This window comes from Dermochelys coriacea, chromosome 1, assembly GCF_009764565.3.
Source record: "Dermochelys coriacea isolate rDerCor1 chromosome 1, rDerCor1.pri.v4, whole genome shotgun sequence".
In the NCBI taxonomy this organism is placed as follows: Eukaryota; Metazoa; Chordata; order Testudines; family Dermochelyidae; genus Dermochelys; species Dermochelys coriacea.
In genome coordinates, this window is record NC_050068.2 from 42,288,409 (window position 1) to 42,312,935 (window position 24,527).

Genomic DNA, 24,527 nt, shown 5'->3' on the forward strand with positions numbered 1-24,527 from the left:
AAACTTGAGAGCCTGCAAGTCCACTCAGTCCTACTTTTTGTTCAGCCAATCGCTCCAACAAACAAACAAGTTTGATTACATTTACAGGAGAAAATACCACCTGCTTTTTGTTTACAATGTCACCTGAAACTGAGAACAGGCCTTCACATGCCATTGTTGCAGCCAGTGTTGCAAGATATTTATGTGCCAGATGCGTTCAAAAAAAACTAGATAAATTCATGGAGGATAGGTCCATCAATGGTTATTAGACAGGATGAGCAGGGATGGTGGTGTCCCTAGCCTCTGTTTGCCAGAAACTGGGAATGGGCAACAGGGGATGGATCACTTGTTCATTCGCTATGGGGCACCTGGCATTGACCACTGTCGAAAGACAGGATACTGGGCTAGATGGACCTTTGTCTGACCCAGTATGGACATTCTTACATTCTTATGTTAAAGATTCATATGTCCCTTCATGCTTCAACCACCTTTCCAGATGACATGAGTCCATGCTAATGACGGGTTCCGCTCGATAATGAACCAATGCATGTTCATTTTCATCTTCTAAGTCAGATGCCACCAGCAGAAGGTTGATTTTCCTTTTTTGGTGGTTTGGGTTCTGTAGTTTCCGCATCAGAGTGTTGCTTTTTTAAGACTTCTGAAAGCATGCTCCACACCCCGTTACTCTCAGATTCCGGAAGGCACTTCAGATCCTTAAATCTTGGGTCAAGTGCTGTAGCTATCTTTAGAAATCTCACACTGGTGCCTTCTTTGAGTTTTGTCAAATCTGGAGTGAAAATGTTCTTAAAACGAACAACATGTGCTGGGTCATCATCCAAGACTAGTATAACATGGAATATATGGCAGGTAAAACAGAGCAGAAGACATACAATTCTTCGCCCCATGGAGTTCAATCGCAAATTTATTTAACGCATTATTTTTGTAATGAGCATCGTCAGCACAGAAGCATGTCCCCTGGAAAGGTGGGCAAAGCATGAAGAGGCATATGAATGTTTAGCATATCTGACACATAAAACCTTGCAAGGCCAACTACAAAAGTGCTATGCCAACATCTGTTCTCACTGTCAGGTGACATTGTAAATAAGAAGTGGGCAGCATTATCTCCCGTAAATGTAAACAAACTTGTTTCTCTTAGCAATTGGCTGAACAAGAAGTAGGACTGAGTGGACCGGTAGGCTCTCAAGTCTTACATAACTGCACTCAAAAACAAAACAATGCAACAACAACAAAATCTACATTTGTAAGTTACACTTTCACAATAGAGATTGCACTACAGTATTTGCATGAGGTGAATTGAAAAATACTATTTTTGTTTATCATTTTTACAGTGCAAATATTTGTAATAAAAATAATATAAAGTGAGCACTGTACACTTTGTATCCTGTATTGTAACTGAAATCAATATATTTGAAAATGTAAAAAAACTTCCAAAATATTTAATGAATTTCAAAGGTATTCTATTGTTTAACAGTGCGATTAAACCTGCAATTAATCATGATTAATTTTTTTGAGTTACTCACGTGAGTTGACTGTGATTAATTGACAGCCCTACTTTTTTACCTATGTACAAATTCCCCTATTTTGATGATAACAGTATTGTGTGCACCAGTCAAGCAGCTAAGCAACTAAACTATTCAACTTCCACATGCAGCAGAGCTTTGGTGAACACAAGAGTGTAGGCAGGATAAAGCATGCAAAAATTAAGGCACATCTGCTGATGTACAAGTTTGGAGGCATCTTCTGAACATATGGATCTACTTCCAGGCTGGCTTGGGAAAGTATCAAAACACAGGTAATTTAATACATGCTCGTTTTATTCAGTGTAACTACCCCTTGTCACTAATATTCATAATCTAGAGATACTACTGAGGCCTCAGCTGTGTCTGGATGTACAAACAGCAGCAAAGGCCAGGAGTGGTTTTCTCCCCATCTGTACTTGACAAGAAGTTTCCTCTCAAACTCAGACCTCACCATAATTATCCATGCCTTGTTCACCTCCAGATTGGGTTACTACATTGCGCTTTGCTTGGAGAAACACTTCATGCCCACTTGGAAATTTCATGTAGTGCAGAATATAGCTATCTACTTAGTAAACTGTACATCCCACATATAATGTATTAAACCTGTGCACACAGACTGCACTGAATTCCAGTTTATTTCGAGGTGTAATTCAAACTACTGGTTTTGCTATATCAAGCCCTTTATGGCTTGTATGCCATTTATTTGAGACACCACCTTTCTACTTGTTAACATCTGGGATAGGACAACGTATTCTCTTGCTGAGGGCCCTCAACTCTACAATTAGCTTCCCCCTTTCACCTGATAAGTTTGTTGACCTTTAGGGTTATTTGTGTATTTAAGTAGGCGTTTCCTAATGGGATGGGTGGACTGGAGAGGGCCTTAGAGACAGATTCTACTTCCATGGATGTCACAGTTAAAACACTCCTTGGTTTTAATGTGAGCAAACTTTGGCCCCTAGATTCTGTAGGATCTTAGGAGGGATTGAAGGAGTCTCTTATTGGTATGGTTGATATAAATCTAAATTAACATAATCACAGGGATACAATATATATTTTTAGATTTTGTTTATGCCCCTAAGATCATACAGTATAACCTGAAAAAATACCACTAATGAAGCAATAAATCATGTGCTACCATAAAAGGCTCAAATACTAATGAAGTAAACATTTATTATGTGTGTTAATAATATACCATAAAAGTTCCTTTGCAGGAGACTTTACAGTCAGTAAATTCAGCTCATAAGACCACTTTTTTAAAAAAATTACTACCATAAGAAAAATAAAATTAAACCTCATAAAACCAATACATGCTTCAATTACAACGAATTGTCATGGTCACAACTTCATCGTGAACAACCCACTTTGAGAGTATGGTGATTTTTACACATCAGTATGTTTACGTATTGAAGCACAATACGGTGAATTAAGAAGAGCTTCAGATCCTCAACTCTCCATGTTTTATTGGGTTTAAAACAGACCATTAATATTATTTGAACTTGGATTTTGTGTTAAACAATATATTGCTTATAGCCATAACAAGTGGGGATGCACTCTTATAAGATCTCATGAGGTAAGCAGTGTCAGGCTTAATAAATAATAGGATGGCAGACCTCTAACAAAAACCCAGGCTGCTACAGGAAGCGGTGTTCACGTTACAGTATCTAGCAATCTTCCCTCTAAGCCAGAACTGAACCTTTCCAGAATCATGTTACCAGATAAATTCATGGAAGATAAGTCCATCAATGACTATTAGTCAAGATAGGCAGGGATGGTGTTCCTAGCCTCTGTTTGCCAGAAGCTGGGAATGGGTGACAGGGGATGGATCACTTGATGGATTACCTATTCCGTTAATTGCCTCTGGGGCACTTGGCATTGGCCATGGTTGGAAGACAGGATACTGGGCTAGATGGACCTTTGGTCTGACCCAGTATGGCTGTTCTTATGGTCTTACTGCAGGTGCTATTCTTTGTATGAAATATAAAACAGAGATCCTGTTTCCGGAATTAATGATCCCATGAATCTTTTCACAAGAGTGACAGCTATCTACACATAATAAATGTGATTACATTGTTTTGTTAAATTCTCCTGTTGATTTAGTTGGATAAAGTTAGATCTACACTACACAGTTAGGTCGGCTTAACTACACTGCTCAAGGCTGTGAAAAATTTCACCCCCCCGTGCAATGTAGCCAAACTGACCTAAGCTCTGATGTAGACACTGTTAGGTTGACAGAAGAATTTGTCCATTGACCTAGCTACCAACTCTTGGAAAGGTGGTTTTATTACTTATTTATTGTGCCACTGTAGCATAAATACTACTAGAGCAATGGAAGGGATTCTTCCATCGCTCTAGTAGTAGTTATGCTACAGTGGCACAGCTGTAGCATTTCTTGTGTAAACAAAAGAGATTCATCACTTCCTGGCTATTGTTGATTAAGTTGTTGGCACAAATAAAAGGATATCTATGCTACAGCCTAGAGTTGTCTTTACATTTCAGAGTGATCTGATTCCCAGATGTACACACTTCGTAACTGCAAGTCTTGAGAAGGCAAGATTGTTAATAAAATACTCATCCGATTTTACTATGTTTCTTGTCATTGATATATTATTTTTAAATCTCACTTAAAGTTCACTGTACAGTTACAAATCACATCAGATATAACTTCTGAAACTACTGGTAATTTAATGAAAGACTTTGTAACTGATTAAAAAGACCCTCCTTAGTGGGAAATCGTAATTTTTTATCCTGATACAGGAAATCGCAATGTTGATACAATACCTTTTATAACAGAAGATTTTACAAAACAAAAGTCTGAGCGAAGCTAGAAATGTCCAAAATTTACAAGAGAATATTAAACTTAACAATAAATCTTACCAAGTCTGCTACTCTGCACAATGCATCTGAAAGCTGATCAAAAATCATTACTGTCTGTGGCCCAGGAGGTGTAGTACATGCTTTCTGGACTAGCTCTTCTGTTTCTTGTAATGCTTTTTCTTGTGCCTCTTGAAATCCTTCTGGAGAACTCAATTCTGGAACACCAAACAGACCCTAAAATACCAAGTGTAGATTCAACATACAGTGCAAATACTCTAGTTTGTTTTTTCTAGTGTATCTCATTTTTAATCTCTCAGTTTCAGATCCACACCAAACTGACAAAAATCAGAATAAAACATGTATTTTATTTACAATATAATACTATCTACTATAGAAACCCTTGCTAAAACTTGGACATTTCCATTAATCACCAAACAAATTATTTTTGCAATAACTGTCAAGAAAGTTACTTTGTTCTGTAATGTTCAGAAATGGGTGTTTGCTATAAAAAATTTTCAAATACTTACATTTAGGCATTTGGGTACCACAAAATTTGGAAGAGCTACTTTTATGTGTTAAAGCAAACTGTTAGTGGCCTGGAAATATAGCACTCATATCATGAGATTTATGTTACAGACCTGAAGTAAAATTTTCAAAACTAAGTGACTTAGGAGTCCAGAAATCCTATTTTCAAAAGTTATTTAGGCACTTAGGCCCAAATCCTCCAAGATTCTTAATATCCTTGCGGCTTTGGGCCTCAGAAGCCTAAGCTTCTTGAAAGCACCTAACCATTCTGAAAATGGGATTTAAGCTCTTAAATCACTGAGGCATTTTTGAAAATTTTACACCTGGTCTCAGCAGCTTCAACTGCCTTACTTGCAACTTCAGAGCAGGAACCCTTCTTTAGCACTGGGACAGTGGGTAGCACATTGTGGGCATTACTGGAAATAAATAAGTACCAGTAATACAAAAATAATGAAGAACAATGTTACTGGTATCTACTCTACCAGTTTCTTAATTCCAGGTAATTCAGCATTATAGCTCACTCCTGGAAATCTACCACAGGACTCTCACTAACATAAATGAATGACTCATCAAAAAGAAGAAAATCAACAGGCCTGGTGGCAACACTCCACCAGTAAACATTTGCTTGTGTTAGCCAGTATATCAGTTTAAAAAAAAACCAAACAAACATGCACACAAAAGGGTGAAACAGCAGACAAAACTAAGTTGTTTCATCTCCAAAATATCCCAGTCATTTCAAAATAATCTTCACAAATCTTCAGTTTGAAATGTTCCTATTTGAATTATGATATGATCACAGAACAGTTTTAATTCAGAAAAACTGATTACTTTTTCTTGCCTTTAACTGCAATATAAATTAGGAAAAATAATTCGTACTGTGTAGTTCAGTGGTGGGCAACCTGCGGTCCGCGCCACTTCCCACAGCTCCCATTGGCTGGGAACGGCGAACCACAGCCACTGGGAGCTGCGGGCGGCCGTGCAAATGTAAACAAACTGTCTAGTGGCTCGCCAGGGGATTACCCTGACAGGCCACACGTTGCCCACCACTGGTGTAGATCTTAAAGACTGTTTCCAGTATACAAGACCAAAATTTTCATAACTGGGTTAATAAAAATTAAGATCCTGAATTCATATTTGAGCATTTAAGTAGAAGCAGCCTGATTTTCAAAGGGTTGAGCACCTAATATGGATTTAGGACCCCCACTTTAGCCATTCAGATATGAACGTTTTGGCCAGAGTGGATCCCCTCCTACCCCCATTTCTTCATCTCTTTGGAGGAGAGGATGTTTCAGACACACAGCTTAAAAAGAAATTAAATGACACTCGGGGACAAATTTTAAAACTGGCTGACAAAACTGCATATGTAATCAGAGCTTCTGCACTTCAGTTAGCCACAAATTCTCTGTGTAGGAAGCAAGTGAACATAAAACAATTTGTTTTATGTTGTTTTAAATTGTTTCAGTGATTTCCAATGAATTTTTTTTATTAATTTTTTAGTGAAACTCACTCCCCTGCAGAACATCATATCAAAATCTACACACCACTCACATCCCACCTCCTAAATCCTCAAAATAGAGATTACGTGCCACTACACAGGAATATTTCCTCAAAGCAAGCAGCTATCTAAGTTCTGATGTACACTACAGACCTATATTGATATACCTACATTGCTCAGGGGTGTGAAAAATCCACACCCCCTGAGCAACACAGTTATACCAACCTAACCCCGGCTGTAGACAGCACTATGTCGATGGGAGGCCTTCTCCCGCAGACACAGCTACCACCTCTCGGGGAGGCGGATTAACTAAGGGCTTGTCTACACTACACTTAAATTGATGTAATTTACATTGCTCAGGGGTGTGAAAAAGCCACCCCCGAGTAATGCAAGTTACATCAACCTAAGCGCTATCCACACTGGTGCTATCTTGGTGGGAGACACTTTCCCGCCGACATAGCTTCCGCCTCTTGTTGAGATGGAGTAATATGCTGACAGGAGAGTGCTCTCCCATCAGCATAGCTCGTCTTCACCAGAAGCAGGGCAGCTGCACAGAGGTACTAGCACAATAGTGTAGACTAGCCCTAAGGGACAGCAGAGCTCTCTCCCGTGGGTGTCGGAGACGGTCTTCATTAAAGCGCTACAGCGGTGCAGCTGCATCAGGACAACATTTTAAGTGCAGACCTGCCATTAAAAAAGAGAGTGCGAGTGTGAAGTGGTAATTGGTAAATTTAGGGCTAGATTAAACCTTTAAAATACAGTCTAGGACAAAGGTGTAGTACTTTAATGGCACGATCGCCCTTCAAGCTTCCCAGGGTACAGGCTGTGCTGCCTGCGGCCTGTCTGGGGAAGATCACAGGAGCAATCTTGGACCCTTGCTGGGCGAGGTTCTATGAGCCCTACCTACTGCAGAAAGTCAGACCCGGTTATCACCATGGTCCCTTCTGGCCTTAAAAAAAAAATCTATTAATCAAAACCCCGCCCCCAGGCTCCTGCACTAGGCACTGAGCGTACCCCATGGACCCCCCCCTCGTCTGGAAGAACAGCGGGTGACCCCAAGGGTTGCTTGCAGCTCCCTGCCCTGAGTTGAGGCGCGGAGTCCACAGGAGCCCCCGGCCCTCAGTGCACCGGGGCGCAGCAGGGAGCCTCCCCCCAGCAGAACAGAGCCAGAGCCAGAGCCAGAGCCTGGCGCCAACATGCCGCGGGCGCCCGGGAGCAGATCTCGGCATGCGGGGCGCCCCCGGGGGCCGCTGAGAGGCGACCGATCGCAGCGCGCCTGCCAGCCTCCGCCGGGCTCAGGGCGCGGGCCCCCGGCCATCCCCAAGCGGGGGCGGGCCCTAACCCGCCCCGCCGAGCCCGGGGCCCCGCCCGCTCACCGTGCTCCGGCCCGTCAGCCGGCTGCGCTGCTGCTTGGCATCGAAGGCGGCGCCCACCGGGGACCAGCTGGTGCTGACCCGCCTCCTGCTGCCGCCGCCGCCGGTCCCGGTCCAGCCCCGCACCGCGAGGCGCAGGGCTGCCGGCAGCGCCCGCCTGCCCCCGGACAGCATGGCGGGAGGAGCAGGAGCCCCGGCCCCAGCTCGCGCCGTTCGCGCTGGGAGTCACCTCCCCGTTCCGGCTACTGCTGCGGGCCGCGACCCCGGCACGTCCCTCCCAGCGTGAGGAGGAGCCGGCGGGGCGGGGCGGGGCGGGAGCCGCGGCAAGGCGCGCGCTGAGGGCCCGGCGGTATAACCGGGGCCTTGGCGGGGCCCGCTCCTGCGGAGGTAGCCTGTCGCTGTGCGTTCCGTTCCTCTGGCCTCCCCTGCTCCCCGCGTTGGGCCTGGATGAGGAATAACCCTGCCTCTGCTCGCGGGCTGACCCAGGAGTTCTCCGGCAGCCTTTGCCCAAGGCCCTGGCTGCCCAGCTGAGCTCTGGTCTACACCTGAAACTTAGCTCGACCTTGCTCAGGGGGTTTTAAAATGTTACCCCTTGGGGTTTGTCTGCACTGCCGCGGGGGTCAAGCTAAGCTACGAAGCTTCAGCTACGTGAATAGCTGTCGCTGAAGTCGACCTACTTACTTACCGCATTGTCTTCACGGCCGTAAGTCGACCCCTGAGGCTCTGCTTGCGCTTCTCGTTCCGGTGGCGTACCGGCGTCGATGGGAGAGCGCTCAGTGATCGATTTATTGCCTGCTGGATTGATCTCTGCCTGCCGATCCAGTGGGCAGTGTAAACAGGCCCTTGGCTCATAGTCAGGTCGACACCAGCGTAGATGCAGAAGGATTCTTCTGTCAACCTAGCGTCCACCTCTCAGAGAAATGAAGTGCATCAACAGAAAGCCCCCTTCTTTTGATGTAGGAAGCATCTACACCGCAGCGCTACAGTGGCATAGCTGAAAGGCCATAACTGCACTCTTGTAGTGTAGACACACCCTGAGTTACATGGGGTTTACTCTAACTGAGCAGGTTTCTTCCTCAGGCCGGTTAGCTGAGCCACACAGGGAAGAGTTAGGTTAAAATGTGCTTTGCAAACTGGCCTTGGCCACCTGCCACTTTCCAGTGATGAGAGCAGATTTCGAAGAAGAGTTTCAAACGAGCATCAGCATCAGCCCATGCTGGCAGCAACCAGGAGACATCGGCTAAGATGGTCGTTTAAATCTATTTTTAAGAAGCATTTCCTAGCCTGCTCTTTTCTGTGGTATAGACTTGGCTTCCCATCAAACTCAGATACTGCGCAGTTGCCCTTTACTTTAAATCCAAATCAGTCTTTGTTCCACATCAATTTTGTGGTATCTTTTTCATTATAGCACAATATTGATATAAGAACTGTAGGTGCAGGAAACTGCATTTATAGACATTTCTCCTAAAGGAAAGAATTTCACTTTATCTAAAGTTTCTTGTGCTATTTTTCACCTTTGTTATTTTAGATTTATGTTCCACATTTGGGCCTTAGCAATTTAAGAGAGCTGCTCTCTCATCATTTTTAATCTCCTTGATTCTGTAGCAATATTAGATATTGGCCAAAAATTGGACTTCATTGTTTTTCATTGCATTCGTGCAAGAGTGCAAATGTATCATAATGCATGATGTATCCCCACCACCACAGACCTGTTTTGTTTTCTTTTAGAGGTAGTATAATAAAGTTTACCAGAATCATAGAAATTAAAGATGGGCACTTTAGAAAATAATACATTGATCAATCATTTGTCCAGTGTCTCTGACTCAGAGTTGGTGAAGAAGATTATGTTTCATTATACTGGATTTGTTCTGCACCTGTTAATTTTTAAGTACAGTAACTCTGTACTTTGTTTTTGCACCTGTTATTTTACATTTACCAGTGCGAATGAAACCCTTAATCCCTTGTGTTATACGTGTTCATGTCAGACTCTGACCTCCCTCCAGCTAATCATGGACCAAAGACCCATGTTTAAAAGCCATATTTAAACATTCAAACTCATTTGCAGCAAAACCGGTTTATAATAAATACCTAAAAGAGAAGTGCAGGGCTATGGCATTAGTTCCTAGAAATTCCTGAGAATGACTGCAGCACTGAGGTTCTGCCATGACACTGCCCTCTTGATCCATTTTTTAGGTTCAGGCTAGAATAGTTAGATATCATGAGTCAGCCTCAAATTAGAAGAGGCAGAGAGAATATAAAACATCTCAAAATATGAAAAAAGAAACCTGGAACAAGGAGCATTATCTTCATGTTGCCAACTCTTGCAATGATATTGCTAGTCTTGTGATATTTGGTGTTTTTCTAAAGCTTCCCTTTGGAATCAAGAGATTGCATGAAAAACTCTGCTTTCATTATTTTTTAAAATTAATTTTCTAATCCTTTTGGTGGCAGAGAAGAGTTTGAAAATGTAAAGCAAGTTGCACCCTAAAAGGCTCAGAAACCAGAAGGAAAAGGAAAAGAACCCCACATTTATTCTTTTTTTTAAATCTCTATTTTTAAAAACCAATTTCATGATTGTTGGGGTCTCGTTTATGATCCTTGCTTGAACACTTCAGTTTGGCAATACAGATGAAGCAGTAAAAATTAAAAACATGAAATGCCAATGGGCAGCCAGAGGAACAAAAATTGTGTGATGTCAGGATTCGGGGAAGAGAAAGTGATACCATAGTGAGAGGTGCTATATAAAAGCTTAAAAAGAAGGCAGTTAGAGAGACAACCTTAAGGGAAACTACATGTGCAATTTCAAGTTTGGCTAATACAATATTTTAAATATTTACTGTAAGATTTTCACCTAGGCTTTGAGTGAATCATGTGAAGAAGTTATTTTTGTTCTGCCTTCCTTTAAGGTGCATTTTTCCCTCTTGGCTTGTGCACCTTTCTGTGTATCAGCAGCAAGTTAACTGTTCACCAGACGTATAAGTAGGGCCCTACCAAATTCACGATCCATTTTGGTCAATTTCACAGCCATGGGATTTTAAAAATTGCAAATTTCATGATTTCAGATACGTTTATCTGAAATTTCCTGGTGTTCTAATTGTAGGGGTCCTGACCCAAACAGGAGTTGTGCGGGGTTGCGGTACTGCTACACTTACTTCTGCATTGCTGCTGATGGTGGCAGTGCCTTCAGAGCTGGGTGGCCAGAGAGCAATAAGTCCTGGCCAGGAGCCCAGCTTTGAAGGCAGAGGCACCGTCAGCAGCAGCACAGACGTAAGGATGGCATGGTATGGTATTGCCACCCTTCCTTCTGCGCTACTCCTTCAGAGCTGGGCCTTCGGTCAGCAGCTGCCACTTTCCAGCTGCCCAGCTCTGAAGGTATCAGTGCAGAAGTAAGGGTGGCATGGTATGGCAGGGCGCCATCTTCATAGCTGGGCACCCGGCCAAAAGCCTCCACTCTCTGGTCGCTCAGCTCTGAAGGCAGCGCAGAAGTAAGGGTGGCAATAAGACAACCCCTAAAATAACCTTGCGACCCCTCTGCAACTCCCTTTTGGGTCAGGATCCCCAATTTGAGAAATGGATTTCATGATCTGTGATGCATTTTTTCATGGCTGTGAATTTGTTAGGGCCCTATGTAAAAGCAGAGAACAACTGGGCCCAATCCTGCAGACATTTACTTATGTGAGTAGCCATTACCTATGCAAGGAGTCTCATTGAAATCAATGGCAGTTGGGACTGTTTGCTTAAAGATAACTTACATAAATTAGGATTGATAGATCGCGATCATGGTCTAATTTTTTTAATTTATGTATTTAAAAAACAAAACCCAACAGTAATAGGTTAGAACAGTCTAATATATAAATTAAGTGTTTGGGACAGAGGAGTTTAAGATAAACTCTTCAGAGCATGGCTGTGTCTCTAGAGATGAGCTAGGATTAACATTTAATAATGAAAATAAAAAACAAAACCAATTATGAATAGCTACTGTAACTAAAAGAGTGTATAACTACTATTAAGATTGATCTATGCAGGAATACAGAGGAATTCTAAACTAACAAAAAATTAAGCTTGATGCAGTATTATTTGCCCAATAGAGTATTGGTTCAGGACAAAACATCAGCAGGAGGATTTGTTGTCCCTGCTTCTCACTGATTTCAGAGTAGCAGCCGTGTTAGTCTGTATTCGCAAAAAGAAAAGGAGTACCGGTGGCACCTTAGAGACTAACAAATTTATTAGAGCATAAGCTTTCGTGAGCTACAGCTCACTTCATCGGATGCATTTGGTGGAAAAAACAGAGGAGAGATTTATATACACACACACAGAGAACATGAAACAATGGGTTTATCATACACACTGTACGGAGTGATCACTTAAAATAAGCCATCACCAACAGCAGGGGGGGAAGGAGGAAAACCTTTCATGGTGACAAGCAGGTAGGCTAATTCCAGCAGTTAACAAGAATATCAGAGGAACAGTGGGGGGTGGGGTGGGAGGGAGAAATACCATGGGGAAATAGTTTTACTTTGTGTAATGACTCATCCATTCCCAGTCTCTATTCAAGCCTAAGTTAATTGTATCCAGTTTGCAAATTAATTCCAATTCAGCAGTCTCTCGTTGGAGTCTGTTTTTGAAGCTTTTTTGTTGAAGTATACCCACTCTTAGGTCTGTGATCGAGTGACCAGAGAGATTGAAGTGTTCTCCAACTGGTTTTTGAATGTTATAATTCTTGACGTCTGATTTCTGTCCATTCATTCTTTTACGTAGAGACTGTCCAGTTTGGCCAATGTACATGGCAGAGGGGCATTGCTGGCACATGATGGCATATATCACAATGGTAGATGCGCAGGTGAACGAGCCTCTGATAGTGTGGCTGATGTGATTAGGCCCTATGATGGTATCCCCTGAATAGATATGTGGACAGAGTTGGCAACGGGCTTTGTTGCAAGGATAGGTTCCTGGGTTAGTGGTTCTGTTGTGTGGTGTGTGGTTGCTGGTGAGTATTGCTTCAGATGGGGGGCTGTCTGTAAGCAAGGACTGGTCTGTCTCCCAAGATCTGTGAGAGTGATGGCTCGTCCTTCAGGATAGGTTGTAGATCCTTGATGATGCGTTGGAGAGGTTTTAGTTGGGGGCTGAAGGTGATGGCTAGTGGCGTTCTGTTGTTTTCTTTGTTGGGCCTGTCCTGTAGTAGGTGACTTCTGGGTACTCTCTGGCTCTGTCAATCTGTTTATTCACTTCAGCAGGTGGGTATTGTAGTTGTAGGAATGCATGATAGAGATCTTGTAGGTGTTTGTCTCTGTCTGAGGGGTTGGAGCAAATGCGGTTATATCGTAGCGCTTGGCTGTAGACAATGGATCGAGTGGTATGATCTGGATGAAAGCTAGAGGCATGTAGGTAGGAATAGCGGTGAGTAGGTTTCCGATATAGGGTGGTGTTTATGTGACCATCGCTTATTAGCACCGTAGTGTCCAGGAAGTGGATCTCTTGTGTGGACTGGTCCAGGCTGAGGTTGATGGTGGGATGGAAATTGTTGAAATCATGGTGGAATTCCTCAAGAGCTTCTTTTCCATGGGTCCAGATGATGAAGATGTCATCAATGTAGCGCAAGTAGAGTAGGGGCATTAGGGGACGAGAGCTGAGGAAGCGTTGTTCTAGCTGCACTCAAGGTTCCAGAGGAATTGGTGATTCCTAAATGGGAGCAAGAGATCACAGAAGTGGCAGTCAGATACCCAAAAGCTTTCGCAAAGAACAAGCTACAGTGCAGTAAGATCACTGCAGAGGTGGTGGTGCTGGGTTCCGATTCAGAACCCCAGAAGCAATACAGATATGCCAAGAATGCTAAGGAAGAGATCAAAGAGACCATTGATGCCCTTCTGGAACAAGAAGTATTGGTGTAAACAGTTAGTCCGTGTAATTCACCAATATGGCTTGTGCTAAAAGCTGACAAGAAGACCTGGAGGCTCACAGTGGACTATCAAGAGCTTAACAAGGTAGCTCCCCGGATGGTGCTGGTGATGGCGAAGTTTCAGGAGGTTATGGCAGCAATTTCAGCGTGTGCCAAGTGGAAGATAATGAAAGAATCAGGTAAAGATTGGGATCAAAAGCTCCCACAGATTCTCATGGCACAAAGGTCAATGGTAACTTCGCCTGGCTTTACACCTCACAAGGTCCTGACAGGTAGACTCATGAAGATCCCAGAGCAGTGGTAGCTAGGTGGAATGCCACCTGAGGATTATCAGCTGTGGTTCTGACGGATCAGTTCATGAGTAAGTTGTTTGATTCCATCAGTAAGATCCAGAGGCAGGTTGTGATTAACCTGAAGGTGAACAGAAAGCTAATGGACAAACAGCTGGGGGAAACTTTGAAGGTAACTGAGTGGAACATTGGGAACAGAGTGCTGTATAGGTTATACTAAGAGAAAAAACATGTATTGAGCCCCAGGTGGCTGGCCCCTGTTGTTATTGTTAATAAAGCAAGTTCCACCATTTACTAGGTTGAAATTAGAGGGAAAAAGAAGCAGGTCTTAAAGTGGTTTCACTCTTCCCAGTTGAAGAACTGGAAGGGCCAATAAACGAGGGGAAAGAAGAGGTGAGCTCTGTCATACTACTTGCCGAGGAGGAAAGCACAGGCTTCTACGATGTGAGTCCCAGTAAGCTCTATCAGCGCTAAATATAGTAACCCGTCCCCTTTTCTTTCTTTGCTTTCTAGGTGCCACAGAAAAATGCTCTGCTGTATTTGTTTATGTCTATGGTCCTGCATGTTGGAAATGCAGTGATTGTTAACACCAGTGACCATTTCAGTTGTGAGGCTAATAACAGTTATGTAGTCCAAGGAATGCCTCTTCAAATTAACGGCACCGTAGCAATATACGCATATGAACTACTGAGCTATTGCTACATGGTCTGGGAAGACAAGTGCAGTGGAAGGACTATGACTGCCTTCATGGTAGAGAAAGGTGAGCCAAATGTAATCCTAGAAGATGTTAATGGGGACACGCTTGCATCTGTGTATAGACCAGATGTTGGATGCAAGTGGATAATTAGTGATACCTTTCTCACCGGCTGCACTATGCAAGTGGCAGCACACAATGCTTCCCTTTGTTCATATGTGGAAACAAATGTGAATAGTTGGATGAAAGTTGGGGTACACACTATTGATATTGTAATCAATATCCAATATCAAATAAGAGATGCAGAGATTAATTTGTATGCCCCTGTTCAAATGTTTACTAGACACATGCAATATATCAACTTCACAAATGTTAGATTGGTTTGCAGAATAAGAACAAATTTTGTGACTATGGAAATGTTACATTCAGTGTTAGGTGCACAGGTAGCATTGATGTAGATGTAAATGTAAACGATACAGGTAAATGGGTTTTCATGGGCCTGTATGGTGTCAGGAAGGTCAAGGAAGTTATTGTTGTTCGTAGACCATATAAAAGTTATATCGGGTCTATGGTGGTTAAGAGGGACGTAAAAAGACTACTGCTGATCAACCCTCGTTACTCTCTGAAAAAAATTATAATGCCACTTCAGTTAGATATCTCTGTGGTACCATATAAGAGTGTACCCGTATGCAATGCCACTCCGGGTGGGATGGTGCTCCTGGCTGGACAGCATCAAGATGAGGAACTCTAGATTGAGCAAAAGAGACACTGTAGCTACGATCCTAGGAGGGGTGGGCACTGGCTTAGGTGTTTTTCTGTATGTCAATTAATATTTCTATATATATTAATCCCCACTTGTGACAGGCCCTAAGATATTTTGTATGTGATTGCAGGTAGAGCCCCTATCTTGCTAGCCAAGATTTCTTTATCTATAGTGTTAAGGACACCTAAGGTTCAAAGAGTCTTTGTTTGCTACCATTTCTGCTTTTCATGAGCATGAAGGCAGGCCAGGGAACTTCATTCAGAGAAAGAAGAACATGTTTCCTGAAGCACACCACGTCATATCAAAGGTAGAACAAGGCCTTAGATAGTGCAGCACATTGCCAGTAATATTTGATATTGCCACAAGATGGTGATACAGTCCTTTCTGAAACTATTCAGCTGTTCTGAACTGAGCTTTTAATTGGTGTACTGAAAAGACTCGGTCTACATGGAACTTTTGCGTAGGGATTTTACTCTGATTTCATGAGTGATGGTGAGTTTTGATATCCCGATCCAGGACCTACCAGTGTAGAATAGACCATGAGGAGAGAGAAGCTGGCTGCCAGACAATGCTCCATATATAGTCTCCAGGCCAGGTTCAGGCCCATTCTTACTTTGCCTAAACTGTTTCACGCAGTGTCCAAATTCACCTTATCTTAATTTCTGGATCTCCTTCCTCAAGTCCTAAAGCCCAGACACAGGCACACTGCACTCCAGCCTCTCTCTATCCTGGCCTCAGAGGGGCTTGGTGCTAGTGCTCCTCCTTTCCCCAGCACCAGTTTCAAGAAAATCACAAGGAAGGAGGAATCCTATATAAGTTCTTCATAATGCTCTTTTCTTCCTTGTAAAATTCAGGTGAATACAGTTCTAGCAGTAATGTGTTTCAGTGTTTTGCTGCAAGTTGGCCGCCTGAATTTAGTAAAAAAGAGTCTTAGTCTGGGAGCCCATTAAGGTCGTGGTTATTACAGAAGCAGCCAGGGATCCCAATTGAGGACTTTCTATTAATGATTGGCCTGAAATAGTTAAATAATAATCAAAAAATCCACCATGTGCACTCAAATGACATGGTCTGGAAAGGGCAGGAGGATTTTGTGGCCTAACAAGGGCAGCTATGCCCCTCTCTTTGCTAACCTCTTTTCTTCTCACACACACTGCTCTGAACTTTGCTGTCACAACACTCCTGTAATGTACAAGTCAGTAACCCTTTACTGGCCTGCAAAGTACCTATCATGCTACTGGCACTATCTGAGTAACACAATACATTAAAATGAGCCATCAAGTAAAAAATATCCCAGGTCGCAAATTACACTCCAAGAGTAAAATTTAACATAAAGACTAAAGAGAAGGAAACAGATAGCAGGTAGATGGAAGATACAAGCTATCATCATGGGCGCTGTATTGCATGGGCGCTGTATTGATCTGCTGAGGGCTTGCTGTGTAAATGGTAGATTCTGCCTCATACCCATTTCTTTTGTACTGAAACCTTGTGATGGGGTGTACCTGGCCCTTTGCTGGAGGCCTCATGGTCCCCAGGAAAGGCGCCGTGAATGTGGGTCCTCCAGGCCTGTCTCGAAAGGCTGCAGAGAGGCAGCCAATCAGATTGCAGCAGGCTCAGATAAAAGGAGCTGCAGGGGCTCAGTTGCTGGTTGGGACAAGAAGGTTGAGGAAGGGATGGTAGATAGTGAAACTCTCCAGTCAAGGCAGCCTGTGAGAGACCCTGCTCAAGCAGGGATAAAATGGAGAGAACCCAAGTACTGTAACCTTAAGGTAACGGGTGAAGGTGACAGGAGTGAGTGGGAAGCAGCCCAGGGAATGAAGCAGCAGCAGCAACTATTAAGGGAAGCATATGTGACTGCTGTTTACAGGGTCCCTGGGTTGGGACCTGGCATACTAGGCAGGCCTGAGTCCCTGTGGGGAAGTTGCTTAAGTCCTGCAAACGGGACAAGACTTTTACCTAAAGGCCCAAGAAAGGGGCTGGAACGCAACCAGGTCCACAGATGGGGCTGAAGACCCTGGTGAGGGCTGACCCACAGTTCTGGTTGGACTCTTTAGTAAAAGCCTGAGAAAGGGGATGGATTCAAAGAGCCCACAGACAGAGCTGAAGATCCTAATAAGGGCAGATAGTTTGTTGGACTTTCCTTGCCCCAGAAAGGGTTCATCCATTTCAGATTGTGTGTCTTGCCTGAAGGACTGAGCAGCTAAAGATCCACCTAATGAGGCCAAGAACCTACAGGGGGCACCAGGAGCAGAAAGGTTGGAGCACCATGCCCAGCTGACAGGAAGCACTGACGAGAGGTGAATGCCCCATCACAAACCGAAATATTTATTAGTGGCAGCATAAGAATTTCCAGCCGATGGTGCTCAGCTTTCCAAATAGGAAACATCTCTGACTCTCTCTATAGCGAAGCTATCTTTGTGGTCTGGCCCATCAAAAAGCCAGTTTTTATGATGGCAGTTTGTGTGATCAGGACACGCTTGCCCTTATAATTCTACAGGTTCTCCATTCAGTCCTAGTGTCTTCAAGGAAACATCAGGTAGAGAACTGAATTTCTAATTTTAATTTTTTAAAAAATATGCAAGGGACAAAAATCCAACATTTCAAACCACCTTTATGCATCACAAACAATTTTTAAAAAAGGAAAAATCGAATTATTTTTCTTTGCAGGTTACATTTAACACATAGCAAATGTATATTTTCCTGGAGTTGTTTATTTCAGTCTAAATATTTAATATTTTGCTTCCTTCTTTGAGGCTATATACAAAGGTCCAAATCCTTGTCTTAAGTTACCCAGTGATGTGTGACCACGTGCCCTTTGAAATCAACTGGCAGTATAATATGCATATACATATGCATATGAACTTAAAGCCCCTTTCTCGTTGGTGCTAATCCTCAGCGAAGACAAACAGGAGTTAAGGGCCCTGAACACTTCACAGGATTGGGTCCTAATTTCAAGATACTTGAGAATTTAAGAGCAGGAATATGCCCACTGCACCCAGTTGAATTTCAGACTTCTGAGAAGACTGACTGCAATGTGTAGCTCCTTTATTTCCTCAAGCTTCATACCATTAGCTTTCTGTTTATTCATATTGTGCACCTCACTGTGGTATCTGAACACCCAAGATGGTGAGGAGAGGAGAGAAGAGACACATTACAATTATACATTTCCTGTGTACAGCAATAGCCCATTGGGACTGCCACCTGAGCGTGCTATCTGAGAAGAGAGTCCTTGTAGGCTATTTATGCAGTTGGTAACAATGCAAGAAACTACACAGTTTAGGGCCTTGATACAATCTGTTTGTTTCAATGCCACACGGGAGACCCTGGCTTTGAAAGGCCCATTTAATTCTCATTTTCTGGGGCAGCCAAATGGTGGAAGTCAAACATTCGAGTTTTAAGAGGAAGGGAAAGGAATTTGCAAGCCCTATCATTCTGCCAACACAAGAGCAGGTCAGAATATTTTTGACATGAAATTTCTGTAACATATGCTCTTTCAAAGACAAAACATTTTGTGGTGATTTAGTCAAAAGGGTTTTTTTTTTCATTCTGAGGGAGAGAGAAAGACTCTCCCTCTGCTCTGTAGCCTGGTAGCGAGGGATGTGGGACTTAAGCCCTGACAGGGACCAGGGGTCTTGCACCCTGGCCCACAGGGCTCTTATGAACTAGGTAGTCCCAACCTGCCATCCTGGGACCTGCTAAGAGCTGCTAGAATAACAGAGCTGAATTCTAGTAGAGGACTGTAGTCCTAGGCTCTGATTGGTGGAACCCTGGAGGTCTGGATTGGTCCCCAGCCTCAATTTAACCCAAGCACAGGAACAGAAAGTTGTCCATGCAACTGTGTTTGGCCTGCTCAGGGCTGCTTCCCTTGCAATACCTGTTCCTGCTGCTTATCTCCTGGTAACCTGACCCTTTCAGGCTCCTGACACTCAGTTTGCCCTCTGACCTAGTATATGTCTCGGCCTGACTCCCAAATCCTGCTCCAACCATTAAGTCAGACTGCCCACATCCCAGCTGTGATAAGTCCCTTCTGCGCCTGAAGCAGAGAAATCTGGGATAAAAAACTGCTCTGAATTAGGCAGAGCAGGGATTTGGATCTGGGTCTCCTACAACTCTACCCACTGTCCAACCCATAGCATGCATGTGCATGCACACACGTACACCTCCCCTGTCATAATTCCATTTTAGAAAAAACGTTAAAAATATTGTTTTTATTCCCATGTGGAAGGGAAAATTTTGAAACCCCAAAAGTTGTTGAAAAATGGAATTATCCTCTGTTCAGCACCAATTTCATTAGTCCCAGAAAATGCTATGCTTATATTTACTTCCAAAGGGGACTGATGGGTACTGTCCGTCTGACGAAAGGTGGCAAGGAGCAATGATGGTAGAGACATGTATTTGGGGCAAAACCAGGTTTAAAATATTTTCTTAATGATGAGGAGTTAAAATCTGGAGTCAAACTTAAGTGGTTTTGTTTAAAATTAGTCCAGGCTATACAGTGTGGGGGTATAATCATAAAACCAATAGAGGAGGACATGACATTTTTTCTCTAAAGAAATATGATATTAGAAGTATTTAAAACCCCAGTGAAAAGATTTAAGAGACAACAAAACCAGCCACCATTTTTAAAAACTGCACAATATAATTTTATAAGACAAACTGCTGAGGAATTTCAGCTTTGTACATTATTTAATTAAAACATATAGTGAGAACAAAATAATACAAATGTAGGTTTGTACTCATTTCCAGAAAATAGATTCATTTTGACAAACCACGTACTGAGCGGAAATAAATCTTGCAACACACTGATTACTTCAGAAGAAGTCACCGCAGTCCTATACATTGTACTTTAGCTGTCAACAGCCAATTCATCTGTTCTGTAGCCATGACACTTGATTTACAATGTGTAACAGCACACAGATGGTAAAATGCATAAAGCATGTACATCAGATAAAATGTTAGAGAAACATTTGTCAAGTAAAATACATATGCAAGTCATCTCTAATATTTACAACAAAAAGTCTTAAATTACAGGATCATTCAGAAGGTATCTCGTAAATACAAATGCCACAGACATAGAAAACGAAGGCCGTCAATGAAAGGTACTGTATTCGTTATGGCTAAGAACCTTTGGCTCCCAAACTCCAAGTTATGATAATATAAAAAATAACTAAATGTGGAATATTCATGTAGTCTATCTTCAAACTCCTTCACTGCTTTTTACTGTTAAAATCAATGTGCAATTCAGCATGGCAAAAGCCATTTGTAAAACAAACTTATTTTGTAGTAAGATCAAATCTCTTAGATGTAGTTATATTTTGGCATTATACTAACCCAAAGAAAACACATTCGAGGAAGATTGTTTTAATGCTTTTCAAGCTAAAAGTCTGAGGTTATCTGCTCAATAGGTAATAAGGAAGGCTCTCCCCAGCTGTGCTTTATCTACATGAGGCACAGCTGTGCTTAATTGTTGCACTAGAACATGAAATAACTTAAAGCAAAGAAAAGTGGGATGAAATTAATGGCTATTGAATTCTGATTTTTCTATTGATATGCACATGAAAAGCCATTTCATCAGGAGTAAGACAATAACAAAGTTATTTTCAAGGTAAATTTTGATAAACTACTAGCCATCATATTTAATTTGCAACTGTTCTTCCATAAAGACTCTACAATCATGCTGAACTTCTTGGTTAATAGGTGCTTTGATTGTTAGATAATGTAACAGTGTTTAACTATGATATCTTCAAAACCCTGTGATGGAGTCTCCCTTTGGCCCATTTTGTGTCATCCTGCCATCAAGTGAGCACATTCTTAGACCACGGATGAATAAATTAGCCAATAAAATGTACATAAACATGCCATATTGCTCTCTCTTTTTCCCACCTGGTGCAAGATTAGGCTGCATGGAAAGACACACAGAAGATGATAAATAAACCAATAAACCAGATAAAATGCAATATACTGTACATAAAACCTATCCTGAATAATCTGCATCATGAAATGCTTTGCCTTGCATCTAGTTGAAATGAATGAGGTTCTCCTGAAGAAAGGAACTCGTGCATCCAAAAACACATTCAAACCTTTGCCTTCATTCCCAAGGCTAAGCACTGCTGTGCAAAGAAGAGCCTTTGTAGGTATTCACATGTGAGTAAGTTCATTCAGAAATCTAATTTTCTTTCCACTATTGCCACAGGAACTAGCTTTTTGGAGTGGAATAAGTTTTATCTAAGACAAATGTGTAACCATGGATGCGCCTCTCAAACGCTTTAGGCTCATGCCAGTATGACATAGAAAGCTGACGGGGTGGAGGAACAGCTGGGTGTACAGTGCAGTCCAAGAGTCTTTTCTTGTGTCTAGGGCAAAACTTTCCAAATGTGTGTGGAGAAGCTAGGACTTCAAAAACATCTGCATGCGCATAACTTGCACTACTACAGCAGAACTGGGCAACTGTTAAGACAAATGGCTACTGAGAAGTACAACATGGCTACCCCATTTTAGTGGGAGCACAAGTTAGGTGCCTTCATCTGGAAATATAGTCCTTATACTTACACTGAACATTCAGAATTATCTTTAAAAAATCTGAAAGGAGGTGGCTTATTTTACACAGACATTAAAAAAATACCCTCAAAGCACCCAGCAAGTTATTTCGCTGACTTTCCCACACGCTTTTTTTTTCCAAATTGGATCATTGCTTAGGAAAAAAAATGCCTGTGAATAATTTGACTTGCCATGAAGCAGTTCGTAAACATTTCAGGTTTTCACTCCACCAATAAATATGAAAAAAACACAAGCACTAAGGTTCATCACACACTGGACAATTGAGTTCAGCATCAGCAGATCTTCCCAGTTATTGATAAGCTATGTACAGAAGGTATTTCAAATGTACTGTTCCCAAAATGCATCACTTAAAGTTAAAACCACTTGTTAGTAAAAGGTCATGTCTGTGTCCATCAAAAATTGAAGTTTTTTTTAACACATGTATTGACAAACATTTATTAGTGTGCATCCTTAGTGAGCTTGTTCATGCTTTGTAGAAGCTACCATGGTTATTAAATTATTTTACACTCCAACTTTTGGATTCTACAAGACTGGCTACAAGTAAAAACAGAGAGAGTAACAACAGCAAAGTTTAAAATAAGGCTTTTTACATTGTCGATAAGATGCCTGCCCGTTAACCTATTATTTGTTCTTCACATATTTTTACACATTCATGGCAAAGAAGATTATGTTCATTTGTCAAAGAACACTCCTGGAACTACTTTTATTATTAGATAATGCCCCTAATCAGCAGCATAGCAATCTTGTAATGGGAAAATATTTGAAATAAATCCTTTACAAACCAGTGCTGAAACCTATGGAGTCTCTTCTCCATACTTGTTAGTAACTCTTATTAGCATTACACATGACCACTGAGAAAAATGATCAGTGCTGCCAGTTCCAAGATACTGTTTTCTCATACTGGATTTTTTAAGGGTATTCTTTCAAATCAACTTCATGTCACAAGCAAAGCAAAATAGGGCAGTGCAAACCATATACTACAGATCCTGGCCAGAGCTGACCTTAGCACAAAAAAAGGTCATCCTTCTCCAAGAGAAACTGATGGTTCTCAGTCAAAGCCCATTTCTGATTCCACCAATGTCCTTTATCAATACTGGTGGCATCTTCTCTTTAATATTTTGAAGTAATAAAACCCACCATCACTTGACTGATGTGTAAGAGGCTCAGAATCAAAGACAGCTTCAGGAACTTGATGGACACTTTTGTTACAGTTCATACACTTTATCTGGAAAGTTGTATGCAGATAGAATTTACAGTGTGAATTATATAACCAAAACTATCTAGTAGTCTCTCATGGTTCCTTAACCTGGTATTTTTGTATGTTCACATTATCTTCATTTGATTAAAAAAACAAAACACTTTAGTTTTTATAATGAAAGACAGCCATATTGAAATTACAGAGACGAGTCTCACAGGATAGGAGGTGTGGGCAAGAAATGAAATGTATATGGCAACGCTTGCAAGAATGCAGTATGATTCCTTAGTTGGAAAGAATCATTCGGTGGGTCCTTCCTCTTTCCGGTTCTTATTGCAGTAAATACATAAATCCTTGCAGTCTTTTTTTGTTCATTTTTCCGTAATATGGAGTCAAAAAATGTCTCTATTCTAACCTAGAAGATAAGGCCTTGCGGGACTTCCTATTGCCATTTGGCAAATGTACAGGAACACTGAAAAAGACAGGAAGTGTTGAGGTCCACTAGTTTCTGCATCACATCAAATGAAATCAGGTGAGATTCACTCATCTGATCCCGATGGATGACCCCTGCTCAGTGATCCAAAGGATGGAGAAAATTCTCCTAAAGTCCCTTGCCAATATGTCCTGAGGGAAGAATTCCTTCCTACTCCTAAATTTTGCCATCAATTCACTATTAAGAAAAATGAAATGTTCAAATGACCCTACCATTAATGTAGTGTGACTAAAAAGAGAGATTAGATGCTGCTACTATAGAATAACAGCAATTTGCCTTCGTCATCAAGTGATGTGCTCCTCATTAGCAATGCTCATTGATGCATGTCAACATTTACTTCAGAAGCATCTGGATTCTTCATCATAGAACCTCATGAACTTCATTTTCCTTCTAGACAAAGGTGATGTTTTGGCTCAGGCATAGCCCAAGTATTTCCCTCCAAAAGAGAGGATTCACAGTTTTCCAGCTCAAACATATTCAGCTGTGTCCCAAAGGTTCTTCTCAGGTAGACATCTCTCCTTCAGCCAGTGTCCTTCCAATGACTTTAGCCCTCTCACTTCTTGAATGGGGTAAGTTTGTTGAAAGTGTGCCAGAAAAGGGATGGCTTTCGTTTGGGTTCTGCCAGGGCAAAAACCTGCTGCTGTGGAATGCTGGTGGGCACAGTGATGTGGCGTTGATGAATAGGATGTAAACTCTGGTGTGGAGGAGGCATGGGACATCCATTATAACTTATACCTGCAGAAGGAAAAAATTTAAGAATGTGTTAGACAAATGACAAAGTCATCAACCCAGAGAAAATGCACAGAGCATATGGGCCAAATGCAGCTCTCAGTGAAATCTGAATCTTGCCATCATATTCAATAGGAGTAGATCAGATCTTACCATATCTGACTTTCCACTTTTCTATTTTGGTC

General features: G+C 42.0%; 2 protein-coding genes and 1 long non-coding RNA gene across 13 annotated transcripts in view; 1 reads left to right on the top strand and 2 right to left on the bottom strand.

Moving 5' to 3' along the window:
- Window positions 1–8,047, bottom strand: part of LOC119846367 (mitochondrial intermediate peptidase) — a 126,375-nt gene extending 118,328 nt beyond the window's left edge. For 2 of the 3 annotated variants that reach the window (XR_006277625.1, XM_043504305.1), the window contains exons 1-2: window positions 7,731–7,975; window positions 4,395–4,568 (exon numbers count right to left, since the gene is read on the bottom strand). Coding sequence is in view for 2 of the 3 variants with exons in the window: in XM_043504305.1 (XP_043360240.1) it covers window positions 4,395–4,568; window positions 7,731–7,901 (345 nt within the window). In the remaining variant the exon portion in view is untranslated. Of the gene's footprint in view, window positions 1–4,394; window positions 4,569–7,730 lie in introns of all 3 variants that reach the window. The other variant, XM_038379943.2, reaches the window with a different exon arrangement.
- Window positions 6,936–8,980, top strand: LOC122457904. The gene is made up of 2 exons (XR_006277626.1): window positions 6,936–6,967; window positions 8,448–8,980. It is a non-coding gene; the product is annotated as an uncharacterized LOC122457904 (long non-coding RNA).
- Window positions 8,981–17,960: 8,980 nt separating this feature from the next.
- The window catches only part of SPATA13 (spermatogenesis associated 13), a 132,779-nt gene continuing 126,212 nt past the window's right edge, over window positions 17,961–24,527 (bottom strand). For all 9 annotated transcript variants that reach the window (XM_038407252.2, XM_038407284.2, XM_038407266.2 and 6 more), the window contains one exon: window positions 17,961–24,348. In XM_038407252.2, coding sequence (XP_038263180.1) covers window positions 24,167–24,348 — 182 coding nt within the window. In that variant the 3' untranslated portion in view covers window positions 17,961–24,166. The remainder of the gene's footprint in view (window positions 24,349–24,527) is intronic.